Consider the following 26,382-nt stretch of genomic DNA (forward strand, 5'->3'; position numbering starts at 1 on the left):
TCAATGATATTGGTGACAGAGAGGGGAGTTAGGAGTCAGCTTAGGGATTGGGGACAATGATATGGGGGAGTTGAGGAATCAGATGGGATTGGAGATAGGGATGTGGAAGAGTTAGTGGTTAAACTTCCAATCTGCGTGCGAAACCTTCCTGGAGGGAGGAGAAGATGGCGGCACGATGGCAGCGCGCGCTGCCACTTCGGTGATGATGTCTGATATCTGTCAAGTCGGGGACCATACACAATTCTGATTTGACGGAGACAGACGTGACAGCACGGAGGAACATCTGGAAAACTTCTGAAATGCCCGCTTCGCTGCCGCTGCTACTGTGTGGTAACTGGAACCTCCGGAGCAGAAGGCCCCGAAATCCTCGGCTTTGTGTGTTTCAGCGGCTGGGGAGAGGTCGAAGGTGCTCGGCAGAGGATGGCACTCGGGAGGCTGTATTGGAGAGGCTGGTCGGAAGCTCGAAGTTTTCGGACGATGGACTCAGTGTTGGCTGTGGTCGGCTGCTTCCAAGGCATCGGCAATTTATCAGTGCCTGGAGATTTATGGCAGGGAGTTTCTCCCTTTTGCCGCCTGCTAGCGGGGTCTCGGGAGTCGATCGACTCAGGACTTTGTGACTTTTTTTTACTGTGCCCATGGTCTGTTCTTCATCAAATTATGGTAATTATGGTATTATTTTGCACTGCTGTAACTATATGTTATAATGATGTGGTTCTGTCAGTGTTAGTCTTTGGTTTGTCCTGTTTTCTGTGATATCACTCTGGAGAAACATTGTATCATTTCTTAATGCATGTATGTATTTCTAAATGACAATAAAAGAGGACTGAGTGTTCTCCTAATCTAAGGTCAGCTATGTGGATAGAGGACAGTCTAGGCCTCACTCCACGCACAGCAACATGGTTGGGTGCCAAAAGATATAGGCCACAAGGTCATAAGTCACAGGAGCATAATTAGGCCATCTGGCCCATCATGGCTGATCCTTTTTCCTATCTGCTCCTCAATCCCAGTTCCCTGCCTTCTCCCCGTAACCTTTGATGCCATGTCCAATCAAGAGCCTATCAATCTCTGCCTTAAATACACTCAACGAACCTGGCCTCCACAGCTGCCTGCGGCAACAAATTCCACAAATTCACCACCCTTTGGTTAAAGGAATTTTTCAGCATCTCTGTTTTGAAAGGGAGGCTCTCTATCCTGAGGCTATGCCCTCTTGTCCTAGACTCCCCCACCATGGGAAATATCCTTTCCACATCCAATCTGTCTAGGCCTTTCAACATTCAAAAAGGTTTCAGTGAGATCCCCTTCTGAATTCCCTTCAGTGATCTCATCCTTCTGAATTCCAGCGAGTACAGACCCAGAGCCATCAAACGTTCCACGTATGATAACCCTTTCATTCCTGGAATCACTTTTGTGAACTTCTTCTGGACTCTCTCCAGTGCCAGCACATCTCTTCTAAGATGAGGGGCCCAAAACTGTTCACAATACTCAAGGTGATGCCTCACCAGTGCCTTATAAAGCCTCAGCTTCACATCCCTGCTCTTGTATTCTAGACATCTTGAAATGAATGCTAATATGGCATTTTCTTTGCTCACCATTGAGGGCCAACCAAAAGCATTCTTTACTTTGTTAATTGTGTTTTTTTAGCGTAAGACTATTCTTCACTCCAGTAAATATGTGTTCAGCAGGTCTACCATATGAGTGAGCTGCTCATTGATTGGAGTAGCCAGCTGAGCTTGTATTGTAACATCGCTTCCAGCCTTGGTTGGGGTGGCCTCAAATGTTAGATCAGTGGGATTACAGGCTGGACTGCTGGGAACCATCAACTTACAGGACTTGTCCCTCAGGATCTTGGACCACAATTATGTTTTTTGAAGTGACTATTTCTTTTTCCTTTTCTTGCTATTTTGAATATGCGTGTATGTTTTGCAACTTGGTCCCAGAGGAATGATGTCTCATTCAGCTGTATTCATGTACCCAGGTATGGTTTGAATGACAATTAAACTTGATTTCATTTGATATTTCTGTAATTCCCTTTATTCCACTGTAATACTGATACATCTGACTTTAGCTTCTCCTTCTCAGATTTCAGGGAGAATTTGATCATATTATGATTACTTGCTCCCAAGTGTTCTTTTACTTTAAGCTCTCTAATAAATTCCGGCTCATTGCACAACACTGAACCGAGAATAGCTGATCTCCCCCATGGGCTTAACCACGAGGTGTTCAAAAATGTCATCTCATAGGCATTCTAGAAGTTCTACCTCCTGGGATCTAGCACCACCCTGATTCTCCCTTTCTCTCTGCATATTGAAATCCACCAGGGCTGCTGGAACACTATCCATTTGACATGAATACTCTTTCTCCTGTTGTAACTTGTAGACCACATCCTTACTAATGTTTGGAGTTCTGTATATATAAAGGTCTCTATACCCTCGTAGTTCCTTAGCTGCCTGTCCTTTTGATACACTTAAGCCCCCAGATGTAATCTTTTCTCAGCTATGATTCAGTTACACCTACAAAATCATACCTGACAATCCTCAACAGTGCTAGAAGTTAATCTACCTTATTCCGTATAGTGTGTGAATTCTAATATTACACCTTCAGTCCTGTATTCGCCCGTTTTAATTTTGTCCGCCTTTTGTATTGCAACTCATTCTGTTGACTGCAATTTTGCCTCTCCTTGCTAGGAATCTCACCACACATACCGCACATTGCCTTTGTTTGTAAATCAACTACCTCATCCTCCACACTATAACTCCAGTTCCCATCCCCCTGCCAGATCAGTTTAAATGTTCCTGAACAATTCTTTCAGGTCTGTCTGCGGGGATTTTGAACCTCTTTGGGATCAGGTGTAACCTGTCCCTTTTGTAAAGATTGTACCTTCACCTGAGGAGATCCATGATCCACAAATCTGAAGTGCTGCCCCCTGCACCAGTTCTTCAGCCACGTATTACTCTGCCAAATCATTCTATTCTTATCCTTACTGGCATGTGGCATGGGCAGCAATCCACAGATTGCTACTAAAGGTACTGTTTTTTAGCTTTCCACCTAGCTTCCAAAATCTCACTCTTCAGGACCATAAGACTATAAGACAAAGGAGCAGAAGTCGGCCTTTCAGCCCAACAAGTCTGCTCCATCATTTTATCATGAGCTGATCCATTCTCCCATTTAGTTCCACCCCCCCACCCCGCCTTCTCACCATAACCTTTGATGCCCTGGCTACTCAGCTACCTATCAATCTCTGCCTTAAATACACTCAATGACTTGGACTCCACTGCCGCCCGTGGCAACAAATTCCATAGATTCACCACCCTCTGACTAAAAAAATTTCTTCGCATCTCTGTTCTGAAAGGGTGCCCTTCAATCCTTAAGTCATGCCCATCGTACTAGACTCCCCCATCATGGGAAACAACTTTGCCACGTCCACTCTGTCCATGCCTTTCAACATTCGAAATGTGTCTATGAGGTCTCCCCTCATTCTTCTAAACTCCAAGGAATACAGTCCAAGAGCGGACAAATGGTCCTCTCATGTTAACCCTCTCATTGCCGGAATCATTCTAGTGAATCTTCTCTGTACCTCACTGTGGTCACTGTAGCTCCTCCCCACAACCCTCCAACAATATCTAAAGTTGTATACTTATTTTTGAGGGAAATGGTCACGTGTATACTCTGCATTGGCTGTGCACTTCCCCTCCTTCTCCTGACAGTCATGCAGTTACCTGTCTCCTGCAATCTAGGAGTGACTACCCCTCTGTAGCTCTTGTAGTTGGATGTTGCCGGGTCTTGGTGTTCACCTGGCGGAGAATCTCACCTGGTCCCTCAACACTAGCTCCATAGCAAAGAAAGCCCAGCAGCATCTCTACTTTCTGCAAAGGCTGAGAAAAGTCCACCTCCCACCCCTCATCCTCACCACATTCTACAGAGGTTGTACTGAGAGCATCCTGAGCAGCTGCATCACTGCCTGGTTCGGAAATTGCACCATCTCGGATCGCAAGACCCGGCAGCGGATAGTGAGGTCAGCTGAGAAGATCATCGGGGTCTCTCTTCCCGCCATTACAGACATTTACACCACACGCTACATCCGCAAAGCAAACAGCATTATGAAGGACCCCAGGCACCCCTTATATAAACTCTTCTCCCCCCTGCCATCTGGCAAAAGGCACCGAAGCATTCAGGCTCCCACGACCAGACTATGTAACAGTTTCTTCCCTCAAGCCAGATTCCTCAATACCCAGAGCCTGGACTGACACCAACCTACTGCTCTCTACTGTGCCTATTGTCTTGTTTATTATTTATTGTAATGCCTGCACTGTTTTGTGCACTTTATGCAGTCCTGGGTAGGTCTGTAGTCTAGTGTAGTTTTTGTGTTGTTTTTGTGTAGTTCAGTGTAGTTTTTGTATTGTTTCATGTAGCACCATGGTCCTGAAAAACATTGTCACGTTTTTTACTGTGTACTGTACCAGCAGTTATGGTCGAAATGACAATAAAAAATGACTTGACTTGACTTGTAAATTTCATTTGTACTCTTTCAACCTTATTTACATCTTTCCTGTAGGTAAGGAGATCAAAAACTGCAAATAATACTCCAAATCAGCCTCAGCAATGTCTTATACAATTTCAACGTAACATCCCACCTCCTGAATTCAATACTTTGATTTATGAAGACCAATGTGTCAAAAGCTTTCTCTATGACCCTATCGACCTGTCACACCACTTTCAGCAAATTAAGGACCTGAATCCCCAGATCCCTTGTTCTACCACACATCTCAATGCCCTACCATTCACTGTGTAAGACCTAGTCTAGTTGATCCTACCAAAAGTGCAACACCTCATACTTGTTTGCATTAAACTCTATCTGCCATTTTCAGCCCATTTTTTCCAGCTGGTCCAGACCTCACTGCAAGCCATGATAGCCTTCCTCGCTGTCCACTAAGCCCTCAATCTTTGTGCTATCCACAAATCTGCTGATCCAGTTTACCATATTCTCATCCAGATTGTTGATATAGATGACAAACAACAACAGACCCAGCTTTGATTCCTGCGGCACACCACGAGTCAAACGAGCGTCCAGTCACAGAGGTAACCCTCTATGACCACACTCTAGCTTTTCCGACAAAGCCAATGTCTAATCCAGTTTACTACCTCATATTGATTGCTGAGTAGCTCAGTCTTCTTGGCAACTCAACCGCCCGTGTGGGACCTTTTCAAATGCTTTACTGAAGTCCGTGTCGACAATATCTTTACCTTCATCAACTTTCCTGGTAACTTCCTTGAAAGTCTGGTTAGACATGACCAATCTTATAGAACTTAGAAAATCTACAGCACATTATGGGTCCTTTGGCCAACAATGTTGTGCCGACCATGTAACTACCCTAGAAGCTGCCTAAAATTTCTCTACCACATAGCCCTCCATTTTTCTAAGCTCCATGTACCTATCTAAAAGTCTCTTAAAAGACCCCATTGTATCTACTCTACCACCTTCGCTGGCAGTGCATTCCCTGCACCCACCACTCTTTGTTTGAAAAACTTACTTCTGACATCTCCCTACTTCTTTCGATAGCATCCACATCCTTCCTGTAATGAGGTGACCAGAACTGAACACAGTACTCCAAGTGCAGTCCAGGTAAAGTTTTATATTGCTGTAACGTTACCTCATGGCTCTTGAACTCAATTCCATGACTGAAGAAGGCCAACACACCATATGCCTTCTTAACAATATTATCAACATTTAATGTTAACTCCACTAAATTTACCTTGGACATCCAGATGAATGCTTGAAATCTCATCCCCTTTTGTAAGTGTTTTTCCTTTTGGATTTAAAATTACTTCATAAATTCCACTGTCTTTCAATCGCAAATCCCTGAGAAGCAATGCGCCAGATGTCATGTTAAGCTCTGCTCGGTGTCTATAAAATGGATTTATCGTGAACTTATGGTGCGAATATTCGATGATTGCTTTCTTTGTTTTGTAGTTGAGGAAGCTCCACTGAATTGATTCTAGATTTTTAGGTTTAAATCCAGGTAATACGACATTGGAACCCACGGGACGGACAAGCCGCATCATATGATCCACTTCATTGATACGTACATCTGAAAGACAATTGATTAAGAGGAATAAAATATACCATCACCTGTTTATTCTATTCAATTTAGTGCAAGCAGTTTGAAAAACTGGCAAGTAAACATTTGCATCAAACCACACGGATAATTTCCAATCTGTGCCATTTCAGAGTCAAATGAAAGAAATAATCATTATCCTTGTCAGCAGTCCTTACAAAGTATTGTTCATCAATGGGGGTGTTGATAATACAAGATATCAATGGACAGATTAGCTCTTTCTTCCATCATCTGTTCATACAGCCTTTAATCTATACTACTGCTATTAATTTCCAATCAACTGCAGAAGGTGCGGTAGGAAGGAAAAATATCTTGTAAACCCTGACCTATCAGGGATATTCAATATTCAGGAGGGATAGACATGAAGGAAGGGGAGGTGGGGTGGCGTTGCTGGTTAAAGAAGAGATTAACGCAATAGAAAGGAAGGACATAAGCCGGGAAGATGTGGAATCGATATGGGTAGAGCTACATAACACTAAGGGGCAGAAGACGCTGGTGGGAGTTGTGTACAGGCCACCTAACAGTAGTAGTGAGGTCGGAGATGGTATTAAACAGGAAATTAGAAATGTGTGCAATAAAGGAAAAGCAGTTATAATGGGTGACTTCAATCTACATGTAGATTGGGTGAACCAAATTGGTAAAGGTGCTGAGGAAGAGGATTTCTTGGAATGTATGCGGGATGGTTTTTTGAACCAACATGTCGAGGAACCAACTAGAGAGCAGGCTATTCTGGACTGGGTTTTGAGCAATGAGGAAGGGTTAATTAGCAATCTTGTCGTGAGAGGCCCCTTGGGTAAGAGTGACCATAATATGGTGGAATTCTTCATTAAGATGGAGAGAGACACAGTTAATTCAGAAACAAAGGTTCTGAACTTAAAGAGGGGTAACTTTGAAGGTATGAGACGTGAATTAGCTAAGATAGACTGGCAAATGACACTTAAATGATTGACGGTGGATATGCAATGGCAAGCATTTAAAGGTTGCATGGATGAACTACAACAATTGTTCATCCCAGTTTGGCAAAAGAATAAATCAAGGAAGGTAGTGCACCCGTGGCTGACAAGAGAAATTAGCGTTAGTATCAATTTCAAAGAAGAAGCATACAAATTAGCCAGAGAAAGTGGCTCACCTGAAGACTGGGAGAAATTCAGAGTTCAGCAGAGGAGGACAAAGGGCTTAATTAGGAAGGGGAAAAAAGATTATGAGAGAAAACTGGCAGGGAACATAAAAACTGACTGTAAAAGCTTTTATAGATATGTAAAAAGGAAAAGACTGGTAAAGACAAATGTAGGTCCCCTACAGACAGAAACAGGTGAATTGATTATGGGGAGCAAGGACATGGCAGACCAATTGAATAATTACTTTGGTTCTGTCTTCACTAAGGAGGACATAAATAATCTTCCAGAAATAGTAGGGGACAGAGGGTCTGGTGAGATGGAGGAACTGAGCGAAATACATGTTAGTAGGGAAGTGGTGTTAGGTAAATTGAAGGGATTGAAGGCAGATAAATCCCCAGGGCCAGATGGTCTGCATCCTAGAGTGCTTAAGGAAGTAGCCCAAGAAATATCGGATGCATTAGTGATAATTTTTCAAAACTCTTTAGATTCTGGACTAGTTCCTGAGGATTGGAGGGTGGCTAATGTAACCCCACTTTTTAAAAAAGGAGGGAGAGAGAAACCGGGGAATTATAGACCGGTTAGCCTAACGTCGGTGGTGGGGAAACTGCTGGAGTCAGTTATCAAAGATGTGATAACAGCACATCTGGAAAGCGGTGAAATCATCGGACAAAGTCAGCATGGATTTGTGAAAGGAAAATCATGTCTGACGAATCTCATAGAATTTTTTGAGCATGTAACTAGTAGAGTGGATAGGGGAGAACCAGTGGATGTGGTATATTTGGATTCTCAAAAGGCTTTTGACAAGGTCCCACACAGGAGATTAGTGTGCAAACTTAAAGCACACGGTATTGGGGGTAAGGTATTGAAGTGGATGGAGAATTGGCTAGCAGACAGGAAGCAAAGAGTGGGAATAAACAGAACCTTTTCAGAATGGCAGGCGGTGACTAGTGGGGTACTGCAAGGCTCAGTGCTGGAACACCAGTTGTTTACAATATATATTAATGACTTGGATGAGGGAATTAAATGCAGCATCTCCAAGTTTGCGGATGACACGAAACTGGGTGGCAGTGTTAGCTGTGAGGAGGATGCTAAGAGGATGCAGAGTGACTTGGATAGGTTGGGTGAGTGGGAAAATTCATGGCAGATGCAATTTAATGTGGATAAATGTGAAGTTATCCACTTTGGTGGCAAAAATAGGAAAACAGATTATCTGAATGGTGGCCGATTAGGAAAAGGGGAGGTGCAACGAGACCTGGGTGTCATTATACACCAGTCATTGAAAGTGGGCATGCAGGTACAGCAGGCGGTGAAAAAGGCGAATGGTATGCTGGCATTTATAGCGAGAGGATTCGAGTACAGGAGCAGGGAGGTACTACTGCAGTTGTACAAGGCCTTGGTGAGACCACACCTGGAGTATTGTGTGCAGTTTTGGTCCCCTAATCTGAGGAAAGACATCCTTGCCATAGAGGGAGTACAAAGAAGGTTCACCAGATTAATTCCTGGGATGGCAGGACTTTCATATGAAGAAAGACTGGATGAACTGGGCTTGTACTCGTTAGAATTTAGAAGATTGAGGGGGGATCTGATTGAAATGTATAAAATCCTAAAGGGATTGGACAGGCTAGATGCAGAAAGATTGTTCCCGATGTTGGGGAAGTCCAGAACAAGGGGTCACAGTTTGAGGATGAAGGGGAAGCCTTTTAGGACCGAGATTAGGAAAAACTTCATACAGAGAGTGGTGAATCTGTGGAATTCTCTGCCACAGGAAACAGTTGAGGCCAGTTCATTGGCTATATTTAAGAGGGAGTTAGATATGGCCCTTGTGGCTACGGGGATCAGGGGGTATGGAGGGAAGGCTGGGGCGGGGTTCTGAGTTGGATGATCAGCCATGATCATAATAAATGGCGGTGCAGGCTCGAAGGGCCGAATGGCCTACTCCTGCACCTATTTTCTATGTTTCTATATGTTTCTAACTACTTTCCTTTCCTTTCATCAACTTGGCCTATAGTCTTCAGTGTCTTGAAATTCAACGCTTCTCCAAATACTTAATGTGTAAATGAGCCTGTCTTCACCAATCTTCAGGCAGTGTGTTCTAGAATATAAACACCCTCTGGCTGAAGAAAACTCTACATCCAGATGCCCTCTAATTGCTACTCATTACCTTAAACCTATATCCTCTAATTTTATACAATTCCACAATAGGGCCATTTTTTACTACATCAATTATCTTTGCCACTCATAATTCTGTATATCTTAACCAAATTTGCCTTCCAACTTCCTCTGCTCCAAGTAAAATATGCCAAGTCTATCAATTTGCTTAGCCAGAGGGTGGTGAATTTGTAGCTGTGAAGGCCAAGACTTTGGTTATAGTTAAAGTGGAGGTTGATAGGCTCTTAAATAGTCAGAGCATCAAGGTTATGGGGAAAAGGCAAGAGAATGGAGTTGAGAAGCATAACAAACCAGCTTCTCAGAGCAGAGCAGACTTGATGGTCTGAATGGTGAAATTCTGCTCCTATGTTTTATCGTCATAGCTGAAACACTCCAACCTAGGAAACATCCGGATGAATCCACAGACAACCTGCTGAAAGAAGTCAATGGTCAAACAGTGTCTATAGAAGGAAAGGAAGTTTCAATGTTTCAGGCCAAAACTTTGCATCAGTCCTGAAAAGTTTGCAATTTCTTTCCCTCCATAGACACTACTAGACCAGCTGAGCTCATCCAGAAGATTGTTCACTGCTTCAGATTCCAACATATGAAGTGTCCTCTGTCTCCATCCTGGTGGATCCTCTCAACACTCTTTCCAGTCCTTCCAATACTGGAAAATTCTACTTCATAGCACTGGGCTGTAGGCTACCGTGGAATATTAGATACTATTCTAACTTACATTCAGCCTCATCGTGGCAATGGGGAAACACAGAAACATAGAAATCTACAGCATATTACAGGCCCTTCAGCCCACAAAGTTTAGTCAACCATGTAACCTACTCTAGAAACTGCCTAGAATTTCCCTAGTGCATAGCCTTCTATTATTTTAAGCTCCATGTATCTATCTAAGAGTCTCTTAAAAGACCCTATTGTGTCCTCCTCTACCACCATCAGTGGCAAAGCATTCCACGCACTCACCACTCTCTGTGTGAAAAACTTACCTCTGACATCCCTCTTGTACCTACTCCCAAGCACCTTAAAACTGTGCCCCCTCGTGTTAGCCATTTCAGCCCTGGGAAAAAGCCTCTGGCTATCCACACGATCACTGCCTCTCATCATCTCTTACACTGGCAGAGGCCAGATAAGTTGTGTAGGAATGAGAAGGGGAGATTGCCCCACCACACCACTCCAATGTGTGGAGTGGTGTGGTGGGGCAGTAAGAAATGCAGAAAACGTAGGAGATTTGTGTGAACGCTCCAAGAACTTTGTGGGAGGGGAAGCTGCCTTCTCTAAAGAAGGAATGGATTTCATAAATCAGAATCAAATCGGGTTTAATATCACTGGTATAAGTAATGAAATATGTTGTTTTGTGGCAGTGGTACATTGCAATATGTAATAATAAAAAACTCAGAATCAGAATCAGGTTTATTATCACCGGCATGTGACGTGAAATTTGTTAACTTAGCAGCAGCAGTTCAATGCTATACATAATCTAGCAGAGAAAAAAATAATAAAACAAACAAGTAAATCAATTACGTATATTGAAGAAATTTTTAAAAACCTGCAAAACAGACATTCTGTGTATTAAAAGAAGTGAGGTAGTGTCCAAAGATTCAAAGTCCATTTAGGGATCGGATGGCAGAGAAGAAACTCTTCCTTGTTACGATTTTGTAACGTACCAGCAGCAAGACCTGACAAATTGAGTTGGGTTTTAATATTAAAACCACCATATTTACTTACATCTACTCAAAAATATAGAAAATTAAATAAACTGCTTTCTTAAACAGAAGTTAACAGTGTTAAGCGTCTATAGCTCCCTTACAGTCAAATTTAGAACCTGTTCTTAACAAATCTTACTCACGCAGTCTTAAAGTGGCAGTTCAGAGAGTCCCAGTAATTCACGAAATAGGTGAGAGGAGAGACTTGTGGATTCACAGTGCAGTGACGAGGCGATCACGACAAATTCCAAAGATCCCTCGGCTAGCAAACGAAGAAACGGTTACCAAAGATCCCAGCCAAGGAATACTGTTCCGAAGTCCACGCAGAGCGATTTCACAAAGTGACTGTCAAACAAACTCTTTGGGAGGGAGGAGAAGATGGTGGCGCGACGCAGCGCGCGCAGCCGTTCCAAATGATATCGATATGTGTTAACTAGGGTGCCGTGCACAATCTGGATTTGATGGAGACAGCCATGAGAAGCCCAGAGAAACATCTGAAATGCCTGCTTCGTTTCCGTTGCTACTGTGCGATCGAGAATCTCCGGAGACGAAGGCCCCAAATCCTTGGCTTTGCCTATTTCCTGTTGCCGGGGTTGGGGTTGAAGCGCTCGGCAGAGATGGTGCTCGGTGCTCGGTGTCAGGAGGTGGTCGGAGGCTCGGAGTTTTTGGGGCGGACTTGGAGTCGGACTGTGGTCGGATGCTTCTGGGATGCTGCATCGGCAAGTTGGCGGCGCTGGAGGTTTACCGTCTGCGTGAGATGATGGGACTTTCGAGAGACTTTGAGACTTTTACTGTGCCATGGTCTGTTCTTATCAAATTACGGTATTGCTTTGCACTGTTGTAACTAAATGTTATAATTATGTGGTTTTTGTTAGTTTTTAAGTCGGTCTGTTATGTGTTTTCGTGATATCATTCTGGAAAAACATTTTATCATTTCTTAATGCATGTATTATTAAATGACAATAAAAGGGGACTACATGTCCTCATAATCATAATCGTAATCACGAAATCCACACCCATGGATCATACGAAGGACAGACACGTCTCTCCAATGCACAGTGTGCCGCTGATTAACCCAATCCTTTGGGGATGGGTAAGCATTAGACCTTATCCTTCTCGATCGTGAGCTGTTCCCGGATAGTTCAAAGTCTGCAATCTTCACTCTCTCTCTTTCCTTCAACTCCCTCTCAGCACTATGCCCACATTTCTTTTATACCATCAGTATATGTCATAAGGTTACACTCACAGAAACAAAACTATGGACTCCCAGGAAAACGAAACTGTGGACACGTAACACTAGAGGGGTTGAATTCAAGATTAGGGAGGTCATGCTGCAACTATACAGGGTACTGGTGAGGCCACACCTGGAGTACTGTGTGCAGTTCTGGTCTCCATACTTGAGGAAGGATATACTGGCTTTGGAATCAGTGCAGAGGAGGTTCACCAGGTTGATTTCAGGGATGAAGGGGTTAACCTATGAGGAGAGATTGAGTGGCTGGGTGTATACTCTCTGGAGTTCAGAAGAATGAGAGGGGATCATACAGAAACATACAAAACTTTGAAAGGGATCGTTAAGATAGAAGTAGGAAAGTTGTTTCCATTGGTAGGTGAGACTAGAACTAGGGGACATTGCCTCAAGATTCAGGGGAGTAGATTTAGGATGGAGATGAGGAGAAACTGTTTTTTCCAGAGAGTGGTGAATCTGTGGAATTCTCTGCCCAGGGAAGCAGTTGAGGCTTCTTCACTAAATATATTTAAGAAACAGTTAGCTAAGTTTTTATATAGTAAGGGAATTACGGGTTATAGGGAAAAGGCAGGTAGATGGAGATGAGTTTACAGACAGATCAGCCATGATCTTATTGAATGGTGAGGCAGGCTTGATGGGCCAGATGGCCTACTCCTGCTCCTATTTCTTATGTTCTTATGCATTGGTCATGATCTGTCAAGAATGACTTGATTCTGACAAATGTCACTCCACTCTTTAAGAAGGGAGGAAAGCAAAACAAAGGAAATTATCAGCTCCCCCAAGAAGAGAAAATTTTGATCTGTAAGAGCAAAATTCTAACTACAATCTACAATATGTGGAACAATACATATACGGTTATCATACAGCACACTACAAGCTAATACAACATATTGAAGGAGAATATACAAATATTAAATTCCACTCCACTATTAAAATTACATTGCAAGTTTAACATCTGGAAAGACAATCGGCAATTACATTATCTTTGCCTTTAATGTGAGTTATCATGAGATCATACTCTTGAAAAATCAGACTCCAATTCAGCAACCTTCTATTTTTGTTTTTCACCTTACTCAAGAACACCAATGGATCATGATCTGTATAAACCACAAGTGGTTTCTGAGCTGTGCAAACATACACACCAAAATGCTGCAAAGCCAAAATAAGTGATAATAATTCCTTCTCTGTGGTGGAATAATTTCTTTGATGCTCTTTGAATTTCTTTGAAACGTAAGCCACAGGATGGTCAGCATCTTCATAAGCATCCCTTTGTTGTAACACTGCCCCTGCAGCTTCATCACTGGTATCTACAGCCATGGAGAATGGCTTGGCAATGTCAGGTGACTTGAGCACAGGTTGGTGACATAAGATAGCTTTCAATTTATCAAATACCTCCTTACAAGCTTCTGTCCAAACAAACTTTTCACCCTTCTTCAGGAGGTTAGTCAATGGGAGAACAGTATCAGCAAAGTTCTTACAGAACTTGCAATAATATTTGGCCATTCTCAGAAATCTTCTAATAGCCCTTCCCCAGCTGGAATGGGAACCTCTGAAATTGCCTGAACTCTTGCCTGAACAGGAGCCAACCTGCCCTGACCTACAACATAACCAAGATAGGTCACAGTGGCATGGCCAAATTCACTCTTAGCTAAGTTAATTGTAAGGTTGGCTTTTGAGAGCCTTTCAAACAGCTTTTCCACTGCAGAGATATGGGCTTCCCAGGTGTCATTCCCCGTGACTAAATCATCAATACAGGCATCTGTGTGTTTTAATCCTTGAATTACAGTATTCATCATTCTCTAGAATGTTCCCGGAGCATTTTTCATTCCAAGTGGCAGAACATTGTACTCATACAACCCAGAAGGCATCACAAAGGCAGAAATTTCTCTACTTCTATCCGTTAATGGAACACATCAATATCCTTTTAACAGATCAATCTTAGTAAGAAACTTAGCTTTTCCAACCTTGTCTACACAATCAACCACTCTAGGGATTGGATAAGTATCTGTTTTTGTTACAACATTCACCTTTCAGTAATCAGTGCAGAATCTGATACTACCATCTGGTTTAGGTACCATGACACAAGGTGAACTCCAATCCGAAGTAGAAGGTCTAATAATATCATTTTCTAACATATACTCAATTTCTTGTTCTGCAAATTTACATTTTTCAATATTCATACGATATGGATGTTGTTTTATAGGCTTGTTACTACCTACATATCTCTCTCTCTCGCTATCAATCCCATAGGACGATGATGGTTCCTTCCAGTCGTTAGTGCGGTTGACCCCACGCCTCAGAAAAGAACAGCGTGTGCATGAGTGGATTTTAGGTGAGTAGGGGTTGCACCGGTCCAGACCCACCCTCTCGACATCCCCTCCCTGATCCAGTGGCATGGTGGGGTCCAAGACGGTTGCAGTGAATGGTCAGACCAAGCTTCAATGCAACGGATACTCTTTCTGCGCTTTACAGCACGTGTTTGCTAGATGGCCGTCGACCCCACGAGAGGGTCTTGTTTGACAGATCTTGTTTTTCATCCTGAAGGGTGTCTAGCCACCCTCCTCACCAGGCAAGCCTGGTGGGGGAGCCGGTTTTCATAATTAACTGCTTCATCTGCTGCCACTGCTGCAGCTGTAAATGAGCCAGTTTCTCATCAATATTTTCCAAAATAGTCAAATTTGTCAATCTGGCTGAAATAATGGTCGGTTTAAAATAGGCCTCAGATGGATCAGCTGATAAATTTCCAGAGAGCTCACATCCATCTTTGTTTACAGCAACTGCCACAGCTGCAGTTTGTTTCTCATGATAGAGCTTAAGCATATTTACATGACAAAGCTGCGTTGGCCTTCATCTATCTGGCGTTTTGACTACATAGCCCACATTATTAACTTTAGCCATAATTTCATAGGGACCATGAACTTAGCTTGTACAGGGTTTGTTTGTACAGAAAAGAAAACAAGCACTTTATCTCCCGGCTTGAATGACCTCATTCTGGCTTGTTTATCATACTAAGTTTTCATTCTTTCCTGCGCTGATTTTAAATTCTCCTTCGCTAGGTTGCAAGCCCTTTGCAATTTGTCCTTTGACTTCAAAACATAATCTAGCAAATTTATATGCAGGTCATTGTTAACCCACTGATCCTTTAACAATGCCAAGTGTCCTCGGACCTGGTGTCCAAACACAAGGTCAAAGGGACTAAAGCCTAGGAACTCTTGTACTGGCTCCCTTACTGCAAATAGTTCATCTTTGAGTCATCAGTGCAGGGACAACTTTGTCATTCCCTAACGACAAAGAAACACCTTTCACTGGGCCGTTGTCCTATCTTAACAGGTCCTGAAACTAACTCTGACTTCAACATTACCTTGTGCAGAGGTACTGAAACAATGTCACACCCAATACCTTGAATAAGATTTACCTCACCAATGGCAGTCTCATCACCAAACTTTAGAACACTGTCTAACATAAGTGACTGAGAAGCCCCAGTAATTTGAAAATTTTTCACTGGCACAGGGGGTGACTCTCCATTCACTGACACAAATCCCTCTGACACAAAAGGAATGAACTCTTTCCAAACCAGGTCAGGTATCTCAGCTCTAGACAGAGCTTCATCAGAACGTTCAGAAGCCCGTGGGGTCACAGGTGTTTCAACATTTTGAACACAGGCGTCTGGAACTGCCTCCTTTTCTTTCTTCTTTTTCAGAAGGAAACAGTGAGCCATAACATGACCAGGTTTCCTACAATAGTGACAAGTAGGACCAGAGGGCTTCTCCAGAGGAGCATGCCTTATGAGAATAGGTTGAGTGAACTCGGCCTTTGTTCCTTGGAGCGACGGAGGATGACAGGTGACCTGATAGAGGTGTATAAGATGATGAGAGGCATTGATCATGTGGATAATCAGAGGCTTTTTCCTCAGGGCTGAAATGGTTGCCACAAGAAAACACAGGTTGAAGGTGCTCGGGAGTAGGTACAGAGGAGATGTCAGGGGTAAGTTTTTTCCTCAGAGAGTGGTGTGTGCATGGAATGGGCTGCCAGTAATGGTGGTGGAGGCGGATACAATAGGGTCTTTTGAGAGACTGTTGGACAGGTACATGGAGCTTAGAAAATTAGAGGGCTATAGGTAAGCCTAGTAATTTCTAAAGTAGCGACATGTTCGGCACAACTTTGTGGGCCAAAGGGCCTGTATTGTGCTGTAGGTTTTCTATGTCTCTATATCACCCCCAACTCTATGCATCCTGATCTAATTGGTAAGTCTTATCGAATGCCTTCTGGAAATCAAAGTAAATAGTGTTCATCCGTTCCCCTCTATCCTTTGCGCTTGTTATATCCTCAAAGAACTCCAATAAGTTTTGGAAACAGGACCTGCCTTTTCTGAAACCATGCTGCATCTGCCTGATGGATCCATTACTTTCCAGATGCCTCCCTATTTCTTCTTTAATGATAGCTTCAAGCATTTTCCTAACTACAGGTGTTAAACTAACTGTCCTTTAGTTACCTGCCTTTTGCTTACATCCTTTTTTGAACAGCGGAGTAAAGTTCACCATCTTCCAATCCACTGCGATCTACCCAGAATCCAGAAAATTTTGGTAACTTATCACCCAAGCCTCCACTATAACTTCCGCCTTTTCTTTCAGTACCCTGGGATGCATTCCATCAGGACCAGGAGACTTGCCTATCTTTAGGCCCACAAGTTTGCTCAGCTCTAAGTCTTTAATGATCGCTATTTTAATCGAGGTCCTCACATCCCATCGCAACCATAACATCTCTCTTTGGCATGTTAGCTGTGTCTTCCACTGTGAAGACTGACACAAAATAGTCATTCAAAGCCTTAGCCATTTCCTCATTACCCAATATTAACTCCCCCTTCTCATCCTCCAAGGGACCTACATTCACTTTAGCCACCCTTTTCCACTTCATATAATTCTAAAATCTTTTACTATCTGTTTTTATATTTTATGCTAGTTTATTTTCATCATCTATCTTCCCTTTCTTTATTGCTTGCTTAGTAGCACTTTGTTGCTTTTTAAAGTTTTCCCGATCCTCCAGTTTCCCACTACTCTTAGCAATTTTGTATGCACGTGCTTTTAGTTTGATGCCTTGTTTTATTTTTGTATGTTAAATTTAAAATGGTGCCACCTGGGGTGTCTGAACGGGAAGAGTCAGCAGAGGAAGTACAGAGGTCTCAGAGGAGTAGGCACCCCGCAGAGAGGTTGACTTATACAGCGCCGGGAGAGCAGGGTGTGATCTCTACAGCCCTGGGAAGTTATGTCACTGCTTTATGCACCTGGGTTGGGTTTTGTGTTTTGCAAGGAGCACTGGTGAACACTGTTAACGTCATGACGGCATGACTTTTATTGGTGGGGGGAGAGTGTACGGGGTCTTTCTTTTTGTATGTTAAATTTAAAATGGCTTCTTGTTATGTTATACTGGGGAATGCTGAGAAAGTCTCTAACTAGACAGTTGCTTGGGTTAATACAGACAGCAGGGTGTTATTAACCAATGGGTGGTCATGTATCATTTTGTTTTCGGGTGATAGTGTTGTCTCATATGACTGGGGACGGAGTTTTTGGCAGGGAGTCGGAGGAGAGACGGGGAGTCGGGGGAGAGACGGGGAGGACGGCGGAGAGACGGGGAGTCGGAGGAGAGACGGGGAGGACGGCGGAGAGACGGGGAGTCGGGGGAGAGACGGGGAGTCGGGGGAGAGACGGGGAGGACGGCGGAGAGACGGGGAGGACGGCAGACGGGGTTTTTGGCGGGGAGTCGGAGGAGAGACGGGGAGGACGGCGGAGAGATGGGGAGTCGGAGGAGAGACGGGGAGGACGGAGGAGAGACGGGGAGGACGGAGGAGAGACGGGGAGTGGAAGGAGAGAAGGGGAGTTGGAGGAGAGACGGGGAGGACGGCGGACAGGGATTTTGGCGGGGAGTTGGAGGAGAGACGGGGAGGATGGCGGACGGGGTTTTTGGCAGGGAGTCGGAGGAGAGACGGGGAGGACGGCGGACGGGGTTTTTGGCGGGGAGTCGGAGGAGAGACGGGGAGGACAGAGGAGAGACGGGGAGGACGGCGGTGAGATGGGGAGTCGGAGGAGAGACGGGGAGGACAGTGGAGAGACGGGGAGTCAGACGAGAGACGGGGAGGACAGCGGACGGGGTTTTTGGTGGGGAGTCGGAGGAGAGACGGGGAGGACGGAGGAGAGATGGGGAGGACAGAGGACAGACGGGGAGTCGGAGGAGAGACGGGGAGTCGGAGGAGAGACGGGGAGAATGGTGGACGGGGTTTTTGGTGGGGATTCGGAGGAGAGATGGGGAGGACGGTGGAGAGATGAGGGGTCGGAGGAGAGACGGGGAGGACGGTGGATAGAGAGGGAGGACGGCAGAGAGACGGGGAGTCGGAGGAGAGACGGGCAGGACGGCGGAGAGACGGGGAGGACGGCGGAGGGACGTGGAGTTGGAGGAGAGACGGGGAGGACGGCGGAGAGATGGGGAGTCGGGGGAGAGACGGGGAGGACGGCGGACGGGGTTTTTGGCAGGGAGTTGGAGGAGAGACGGGGAAGAGGGAAGAGAGATGGGGAGGACGGAAGAGAGACGGGGAGGACGGAGGAGAGACGGGGAGGATGGAAGAGAGATGGGGACGACGGCGGAGAGATGGGGACGACGGCGGAGCGATGGGGACGACGGCGGAGAGATGGGGACGACGGCGGAGAGATGGGGACGACGGCGGAGAGATGGGGAGGACAGCAGAGAGACGGAGAGTCGGAGGAGAGACGGGGAGGATGTTGGAGAGACGGGGAGTTGGAGGAGAGACGAGGAGGACGGTGGACAGGGATTTTGGCGGGGAGTCGGAGGAGAGACGGGGAGGACAGAGGAGAGACGGGGAGTCCGGGGAGAGACGGGGAGGACAGCGGACGGGGTTTTTGGAGGAGAGTCGGAGGAGAGACGGGGAGTCGGGGGAGAGACCGGGAGGACGGTGGAGAGACGGGGAGGACGGTGGAGAGATGGGGAGTCAGAGGAGAGACGAGGAGGACGGTGGATGGGGTTTTTGTCGGGGAGTCGGAGGAGAGACGAGGAGGACGGTGGAGAGACGGGCAGTCGGAGGAGAGACGGGGAGTCGGAGGAGAGACGGGGAGGACGGTGGAGAGACGGGGAGTCGGAGGAGAGACGGGGAGGACGGTGGAGAGACGGGGAGGACGGCAGACGGGGTTTCTGGCGGGGAGTCAGAGGAGAGATGGAGAGGACGGTGGAGAGACGGGGAGTCGGAGGAGAGACGAGGAGGACGGTGGACGGGGGTTTTGGCGGGGAGTCGGAGGAGAGACAGAGAGGACGGAGGAGAGACGGGGATTCGGAGGAGAGACGGGGAGACGGGGAGTCGGGGGAGAGATGAGGAGTCGGGGGAGAGACGGGGAGGACGGCGGATGAGGTTTTTGGCGGGGAGTCAGAGGAGAGACGAGGAGGATGGTGGATGGGGTTTTTGGCGGGGAGTCGGAGGAGTGACGGGGAGTCGGAGGAGAGACGGGGAGGACGGCGGAGAGACGGGGAGGATGGCGGAGAGATGGGGAGGACGGTGGAGAGACGGGGAGTCAGAGGAGAGAAGAGGAGGGCAGCGGACGGTGTTTTTGGCGGGGAGTCGGAGGAGAGACGGGGAGGACTGCGGAGAGACACAGAGGACGGCGGATAGACAGGGAGTCGGTGGAGAGACGAGGAGGGCGGTGGACAGGGTTTTTGGCGGGGAGTCGGAGGAGAGACGGGGAGGACGGCAGAGAGACGGGGAGTCGGTGGAGAGACGAGGAGGACGGTGGACGGGGTTTTTGGCGGGGAGTCGGAGGAGAGACGGGGAGGACGGAGGAGAGACGGAGAGGACGGAGGAGAGACGGGGAGTCGGAGGAGAGACGGGGAGGACGGCAGAGACACGGGGAGTCGGAGGAGAGACGGGGAGGACGGCGGAGAGACGGGGAGTCGGAGGAGAGACGGGGAGTCGGAGGAGAGACGGGGAGTCGGAGGAGAGACGGGGAGGACGGAGGAGAGACGGGGAGGACGGAGGAGAGATGGGGAGGACGGAGGAGAGACGGGGAGTTGTGTGAGAGACAGGGAGTCGGGGGAGAGACCGGGAGTCGGGGGAGAGACGGGGAGTTGGAGGAGAGACAGGGAGGACAGCGGACGGGGTTTTTGGTGGGGAGTCGGCGGAGAGACGGGGAGTCGGAGGAGAGACGGGGAGGACGGTGGAGAGACGGGGAGTCGGAGGAGAGACGAGGAGGACGGTGGACGGGGGTTTTGGCGGGGAGTCGGAGGAGAGACAGAGAGGACGGAGGAGAGATGGGGAGTCGGAGGAGAGACAGGGATTCGAAGGAGAGACGGGGAGACGGGGAGTCGGGGGAGAGATGAGGAGTCGGGGGAGAGACGGGGAGTCGGAGGAGAGATGGGGACGACGGCGGACGAGGTTTTTGGCAGGGAGTCGGAGGAGAGACGAGGAGGATGGTGGATGGGGTTTTTGGCGGGGAGTCGGAGGAGTGACGGGGAGTCGGAGGAGAGACGGGGAGGACGGAGGAGAGATGGGGAGTCGGAGGAGAGACGGGGAGGACGGCGGAGAGACGGGGAGGACGGCGGAGAGACGGGGAGTTGGAGGAGAGACGGGGAGGACGGTGGAGAGACGGGGAGTTGGAGGAGAGACGAGGAGGATGGTGGACGGGGTTTTTGGCGGGGAGTCAGAGGAGAGACGGGGAGGACGGTGGACGTGCAGAAAGGCTCCGGTCGATCACTCCGGGTGGTCCCAAGCCGTGAGTCGACAGGATCCGGGTGGTCGTCAGGAATCGATTGAGCTCCAACAGTTGTGCACGAAGAACTTGGACTTTGATAAGTCTGGCGCATTTTTTTTCATTACTTCCTTTTCTGTATCTATATTAATGTCATTCTATATTAATGTCATAGACTTAGTAATATCTATAAAGTGTATTTGGTAAAACGTACTGGGTGTGCTGGCTGACGATTGATGTTTGGGACTGATTCGGGCGGCAGTGGTGCAGAGACCGACTCCGTGGGAAGCGCTCAGGCAGGTGCTGGGCGGGACTTAACCTGGACATATACGAGCCAATATATCTGAGCGTTACACTTAGTTATCCAAGTCTGGCTCTCCCCACCTTTGCTTTTAACTGGAATATACTTTTAATATGCACTGGAAAAAATCTTCCAATGTTCCTCAACTGACCCACCATATAGCCTGAGTTCCCAGTCTACACTAGCCAAAAGCGCCCTCATCCCATTGTAGTCTCCATTATTTAGACATAATACACTGGTTTTAGATTGAACTATTGCACCCTCCATTTGTAACAGAAACTCTTTCCAAGAGGATTCCTAACTACAAGATTGCTAATTTTACCTGTCTCGTTGCACAGGACCAGATCTAAGAGAGCAAGTTCCCTTGTAATTTCAGCAACATGCTGCTCAAGAAAGCCATCACAAATGCATTCTCAAGACTGCCTTGACCAACTTGATTCACCCAATCTATGTGCAAGTTAAAGTCCCCCATGTAACTGCTGCTCCATTCTTACATGCCTCAGATATTTCTCTGTTTGTTGCCTGTGCTACAGTAATGTTATTATTCAGTGATGATAGACAACTCCCACCAGTGAATTTTTTTCCCCTTTACTATTCCTAATCTCTACCCATGGATTCAATATTCTGCTCCTTAGATCTTATCTTCCTCCTCCTTATCTTCCTGCCCATCCTTCCTTATTACCTGATATCCTTGGATATTTAATTCCCATTCCTCTCAACCATGCAACCACATCTCTGTAATGGCCACTAAATCATACCTCTTTGTACTGATCTGAGCTACAAGTTGTTAGGTGTGTTCAGAATGGTTTCCTGACACAATATGTAGATAAGCCAACTAGAGGAGAGGCTGTACTTGTTCTGGTATTGGGAAATGAACCTGGTCAGATGACAGATCTCTCAGTGGAGAACATTTTGGAGGTAGTGACCACAACACTATCTCTTTTACCATCGCGCTGGTTTACCAATCAACTTCCCAGCTTTTTACTTCACCACTTACCCTCCTGGTTTCACCTATCACCTTATGTTTCCCCCTCCCCTCCACCCACCTTTTAACTCTACTGCAATCCTGCTGAAGATTCTCATCCCGAAATGTCGACTGTACTCTTTTCCATAGATTCTGATTGGCCTGCTGAGTTCCTCCAGCGTTTCATGTGTATTGCTTGGATTTCCAGCATCTGCAGATTCACTCTTGTTTGTGCATGCATTACTTGCATGTTTACTCAGGGCATGGATCCAGAGTCTATAGAAGTGAGGCAAAGCAGCACAAACTTCATGGACTCTGTACAGATTACAGAGGAGGAGGTGTTTGCTACCCTAGACAAATCAGAATGAATGAATCCTCAGGGCCTTACAAGGTGTTCCCTTGGATCCTACGTGCAAATGCGTTAGTTGCCAGGGCACTAACAGAGATATTTAAAACATCCTCAGTGAGAGAACAGGTACCAGATGATTGGAGGATAGTCAATGATGTTCTGCTGTTTAAAAAAGGCTCTAAACAGAAGTCAGAAAACTATACAGGTAGGCCAGTGAGTCTGACATCAGTTGTGGAAAAGATATTCTCAGGAACTAGATAAAGAAGTATTTGGATAGACTGATTAAGGACAGTCAGCATGGCCTTGTGCATGGTAGGTCATGTCTGACAAATGCCAGGAAAGTGGAAGAAGGGAAGGGAATGGATGTTGTCTACATGGACTTCAGCAAATGATTTGTCAAGGTCCCTCATGGGAACCTGGTCAAGAAGGTTCAGTCATGTGGCATTCAGTTGCACCTCACTATAGGAAGGATGTGGAGTATTGGAAAGGGTACAGAGGAGATTTACCAGGATGCTTCCTGGTTTAGAGAGTATGCATTATGATCAGAGATTAAGGGAGCTAGGCTTTACTCTTTGGAGAGAAGGAGGATGAGAGGAGACATGATAGAGGTGTACAAGATAATAAGAGGAATAGATAGAGTGGATAGCCAGCACCTCTTCCCCAGGGCACCACTGCTCAATACAAGAGGACATGGCTTTAAGGTAAGGGGTGGGAAGTTCAAAGGGTATAGTAGAGGAAGGTTTTTTACTCAGAGAGTGGTTGGTGCGTGGAATGCACTGCCTGAGTCAGTGGTGGAGGCAGATACACTGGTGAAGTTTAAGAGACTACTAGACAGGTATATGGAGGAATTTAAGGTGGGGGGTTATATGGGAGGCAGGGTTTGAGGGTCGGCACAACATTGTGGGCCGAAGGGCCTGTACTGTGCTGTATTATTCTATGTTCTATGTTCTATTCAGGATGAGGATGCAAATTGGGATTAGACATTGGGTTTGTGGGAGCAGTCATAGTGGGTTGCCTCTCTGACTGGAGATCTGGTGTGCCGCAGGGATTGGTGCTGGGTCCTTTGTTGTTTGACATCTATGATGATCTAGATGATAATGTGGGGGTTCATTGGATCAGCAAGCTTGCAGATGACTCCAAGGTTGGAGGGGATGTAGTGGACAGTGATGGAGGATATCATGGCTTGCTGAGGGATCTGCAACAGCTAAAAAATGGACTGAAAAATGGAGGATGGACTTTAACGCAGACAGCTGTGAAATTTTGCACTTCGATAGGAACAACTAGAGTAAGACCATAAGATACAGGAGCAGGAATAGGCCATTCAGCCCATCGAGTCTTCCCCACCACTCAATCATGGGCTGATTCAATTCTCCCAGTCATCCCCACTCCTCTGCCTTCTCCCCATTCCCATTGATACCCTGGCTAATCAAGAACCTATCTCTCCCTTAAATACACCCAATGACTTGGCCTCCACAGCCGCTCGTGGCAATAAATTCCACAGATTTATCACCTTCTGACTAAAGTAATTTCTCCACATCTCTGTTCTAAATGGATATCCTTCAATCTTGAAGTCGTGCCTTCTTGTCCTAGACTCCCCTACCATGGGAAATATCTAATCTCTTTAGGCCTTTTAACATTAGGAATGTTTCTATGAGATCCCCCCTCATTCTCCTGAACTTCAGGGAATACAGCCCAAAAGCTGCCAGACATTCCTCATAAAGAAATCCTTTCAATCCTGGAATTATTCTCGTGAATCTTCTCTGAACTCGCTCCAATGTCAGTATATCCTTTCTAAAATAAGAAGCCCAAAGCTACACACAATACTTCGTGTGGTCTCATGAGTGCCTTGTAGAGCCTCAACATCACATCCCTGCTCTTATATTCTATACCTCTAGAAATGAATGCCAACATTGCATTCGCCTTCTTCACCACCGACTCAACCTGGAGGATAACCTTTAAGGTATCCTGCACAAGGACTCCCAAGTCCCTTTGCATCTCTGAATATTGGATTCTTTCCCCATATAAATAATACTCTGTCTGTTTATTTCTTCCACCAAAGTGCGTGTTTTATGGTAGGTCTTCTACAGTCAACAATGGGGCACTGAGGAGTGTGGTAGAACAACAGGATCTGGGAATACAGGTACATCGTTTGTTGAAAGTGGCGTCACAAGTAGATAGGGTTGTAAAGAATGCTTTTGGTCCATTGGACTTTATAACTCAATGTATTGAGTACAGAATATGGTATGTTATGTTGAAGTTGTATAAGACGCTGGTGAGGCTGAATCTTGAATATTGTGTACAGTTTTGGTCACCAACCTGCAAGAAAGATGTAAACAAAGCTGAAAGAATGCAAAGAAAATTCACAAGGATGTTGCCGGGTCTGGAAGTCCTGAGTTACAAGATTGACTAGGTTAGGACTGTTCTTTAGAATGTAGAAGATTGAGAGATTTGATAGAGGTATACAAAATAATGAGGGGCAGAAATAGGGTAAATGCAGGCACGCTTTTTCCACGGAGGTTAGGTACAACTACAACCAGAGGTCATGGTTTAAGGGTGAAAGGTGAGAAGTTTAAGGGGAACATGAAGGGAAATTTCTTCACTGAGAGACATGTGAGAGTGTGGAATGAGCTGCCAGCACAATTGGTCCACGTGAGCTCGATTTCAATGTTTAAGAGAAGTTAGGATAGGTACATGAATTGTAGGGGTACTGAAGGCGATGGTGCCAGTACAGGTCAGTGGGTTTAGCCAGATTACATGATTTTTGGCATGGCCTGTATCTATGCTGTACGTCTCTGACACTATGACCTTATCAATGTGGAATTATGAGGTGGGAACGTACCTATAAGGATTGAAGATTCTCTTTGCATGGAACCATTGTAACTTCTCAACTGGACTTCATTGACTGAAGGAGACTTTCTGCTTGAATTTACCTTCACTTGATCAGCCTCTGAACTCCCATCATATTTTGAAGTTGGAGTGATGTACTCCCATTGCCTCACATTGTCCCTTTCCATTACTTCTCTTGGTAAAGCAGATAGCAAAACAGTGGAATATTTGTGTGGTAAAGAGGCTCCATCTAAAATTCCTGCAAGAAAGGAGTAGTAGAGTTTAGATGGCTGGCAGTCACATACTCTTGTTTCGTCTTGGTCCACAGAAATGGTCTAATTCCCAAGGTCACCATTTCCTCCCCCGGCCACCAGTTCACCAGTTATCCAGTTTGTTCTGGCGACTAGTTGACCCAGTCACCAGTTCCCCAATTCGTCGCAGTGACCAGTTCACTCCCCAGTCACCAGTTCTCCCGGCACCAGTTGACCATTTAAACAAGAGGTTCTGCAGACACTGGAAATCTGGAGCAATACACACAAAACACTGATTTGACTCTGCAGGTTAGGCATCACCTATGAATTCTGATGAAGGGTGTCAGCCTGAAGCAGTCTCTGTTTATTTCCCTCCATGGATGCTGCCTGACCTGCTGAGTACCTTCAGAATATGATGAGTATTCTACAACTGCAGTTCTCAAGGTCACCGGTTTCCCTTGCCCACCAATATCCTCACCAAATCCCTTGAACCCACAAATTCTCTCTGGTACACTTAAGACTATAAGACATAGATCCCATTCACCCCCATACACCTGCCTTCTCACCATATCCTTTGATGCCCTGAGCGATCAGGAAACGATCAACTTCT

At 46.0% G+C, this 26,382-nt stretch overlaps 1 protein-coding gene across 2 annotated transcripts in view; it reads right to left on the reverse strand.

The window, feature by feature from the left end:
- The window catches only part of LOC134346071 (uncharacterized), a 208,762-nt gene that overhangs the window by 170,170 nt on the left and 12,210 nt on the right, over window positions 1-26,382 (reverse strand). For both annotated transcript variants that reach the window (XM_063047373.1, XM_063047372.1), the window contains exons 2-3: window positions 25,535-25,780; window positions 5,751-6,086 (exon numbers count right to left, since the gene is read on the reverse strand). In XM_063047373.1, the coding sequence (XP_062903443.1) occupies window positions 5,751-6,086; window positions 25,535-25,780 (582 nt within the window). The remainder of the gene's footprint in view (window positions 1-5,750; window positions 6,087-25,534; window positions 25,781-26,382) is intronic.

This window comes from Mobula hypostoma, chromosome 5, assembly GCF_963921235.1.
Source record: "Mobula hypostoma chromosome 5, sMobHyp1.1, whole genome shotgun sequence".
Taxonomy (NCBI): Eukaryota; Metazoa; Chordata; class Chondrichthyes; order Myliobatiformes; family Myliobatidae; genus Mobula; species Mobula hypostoma.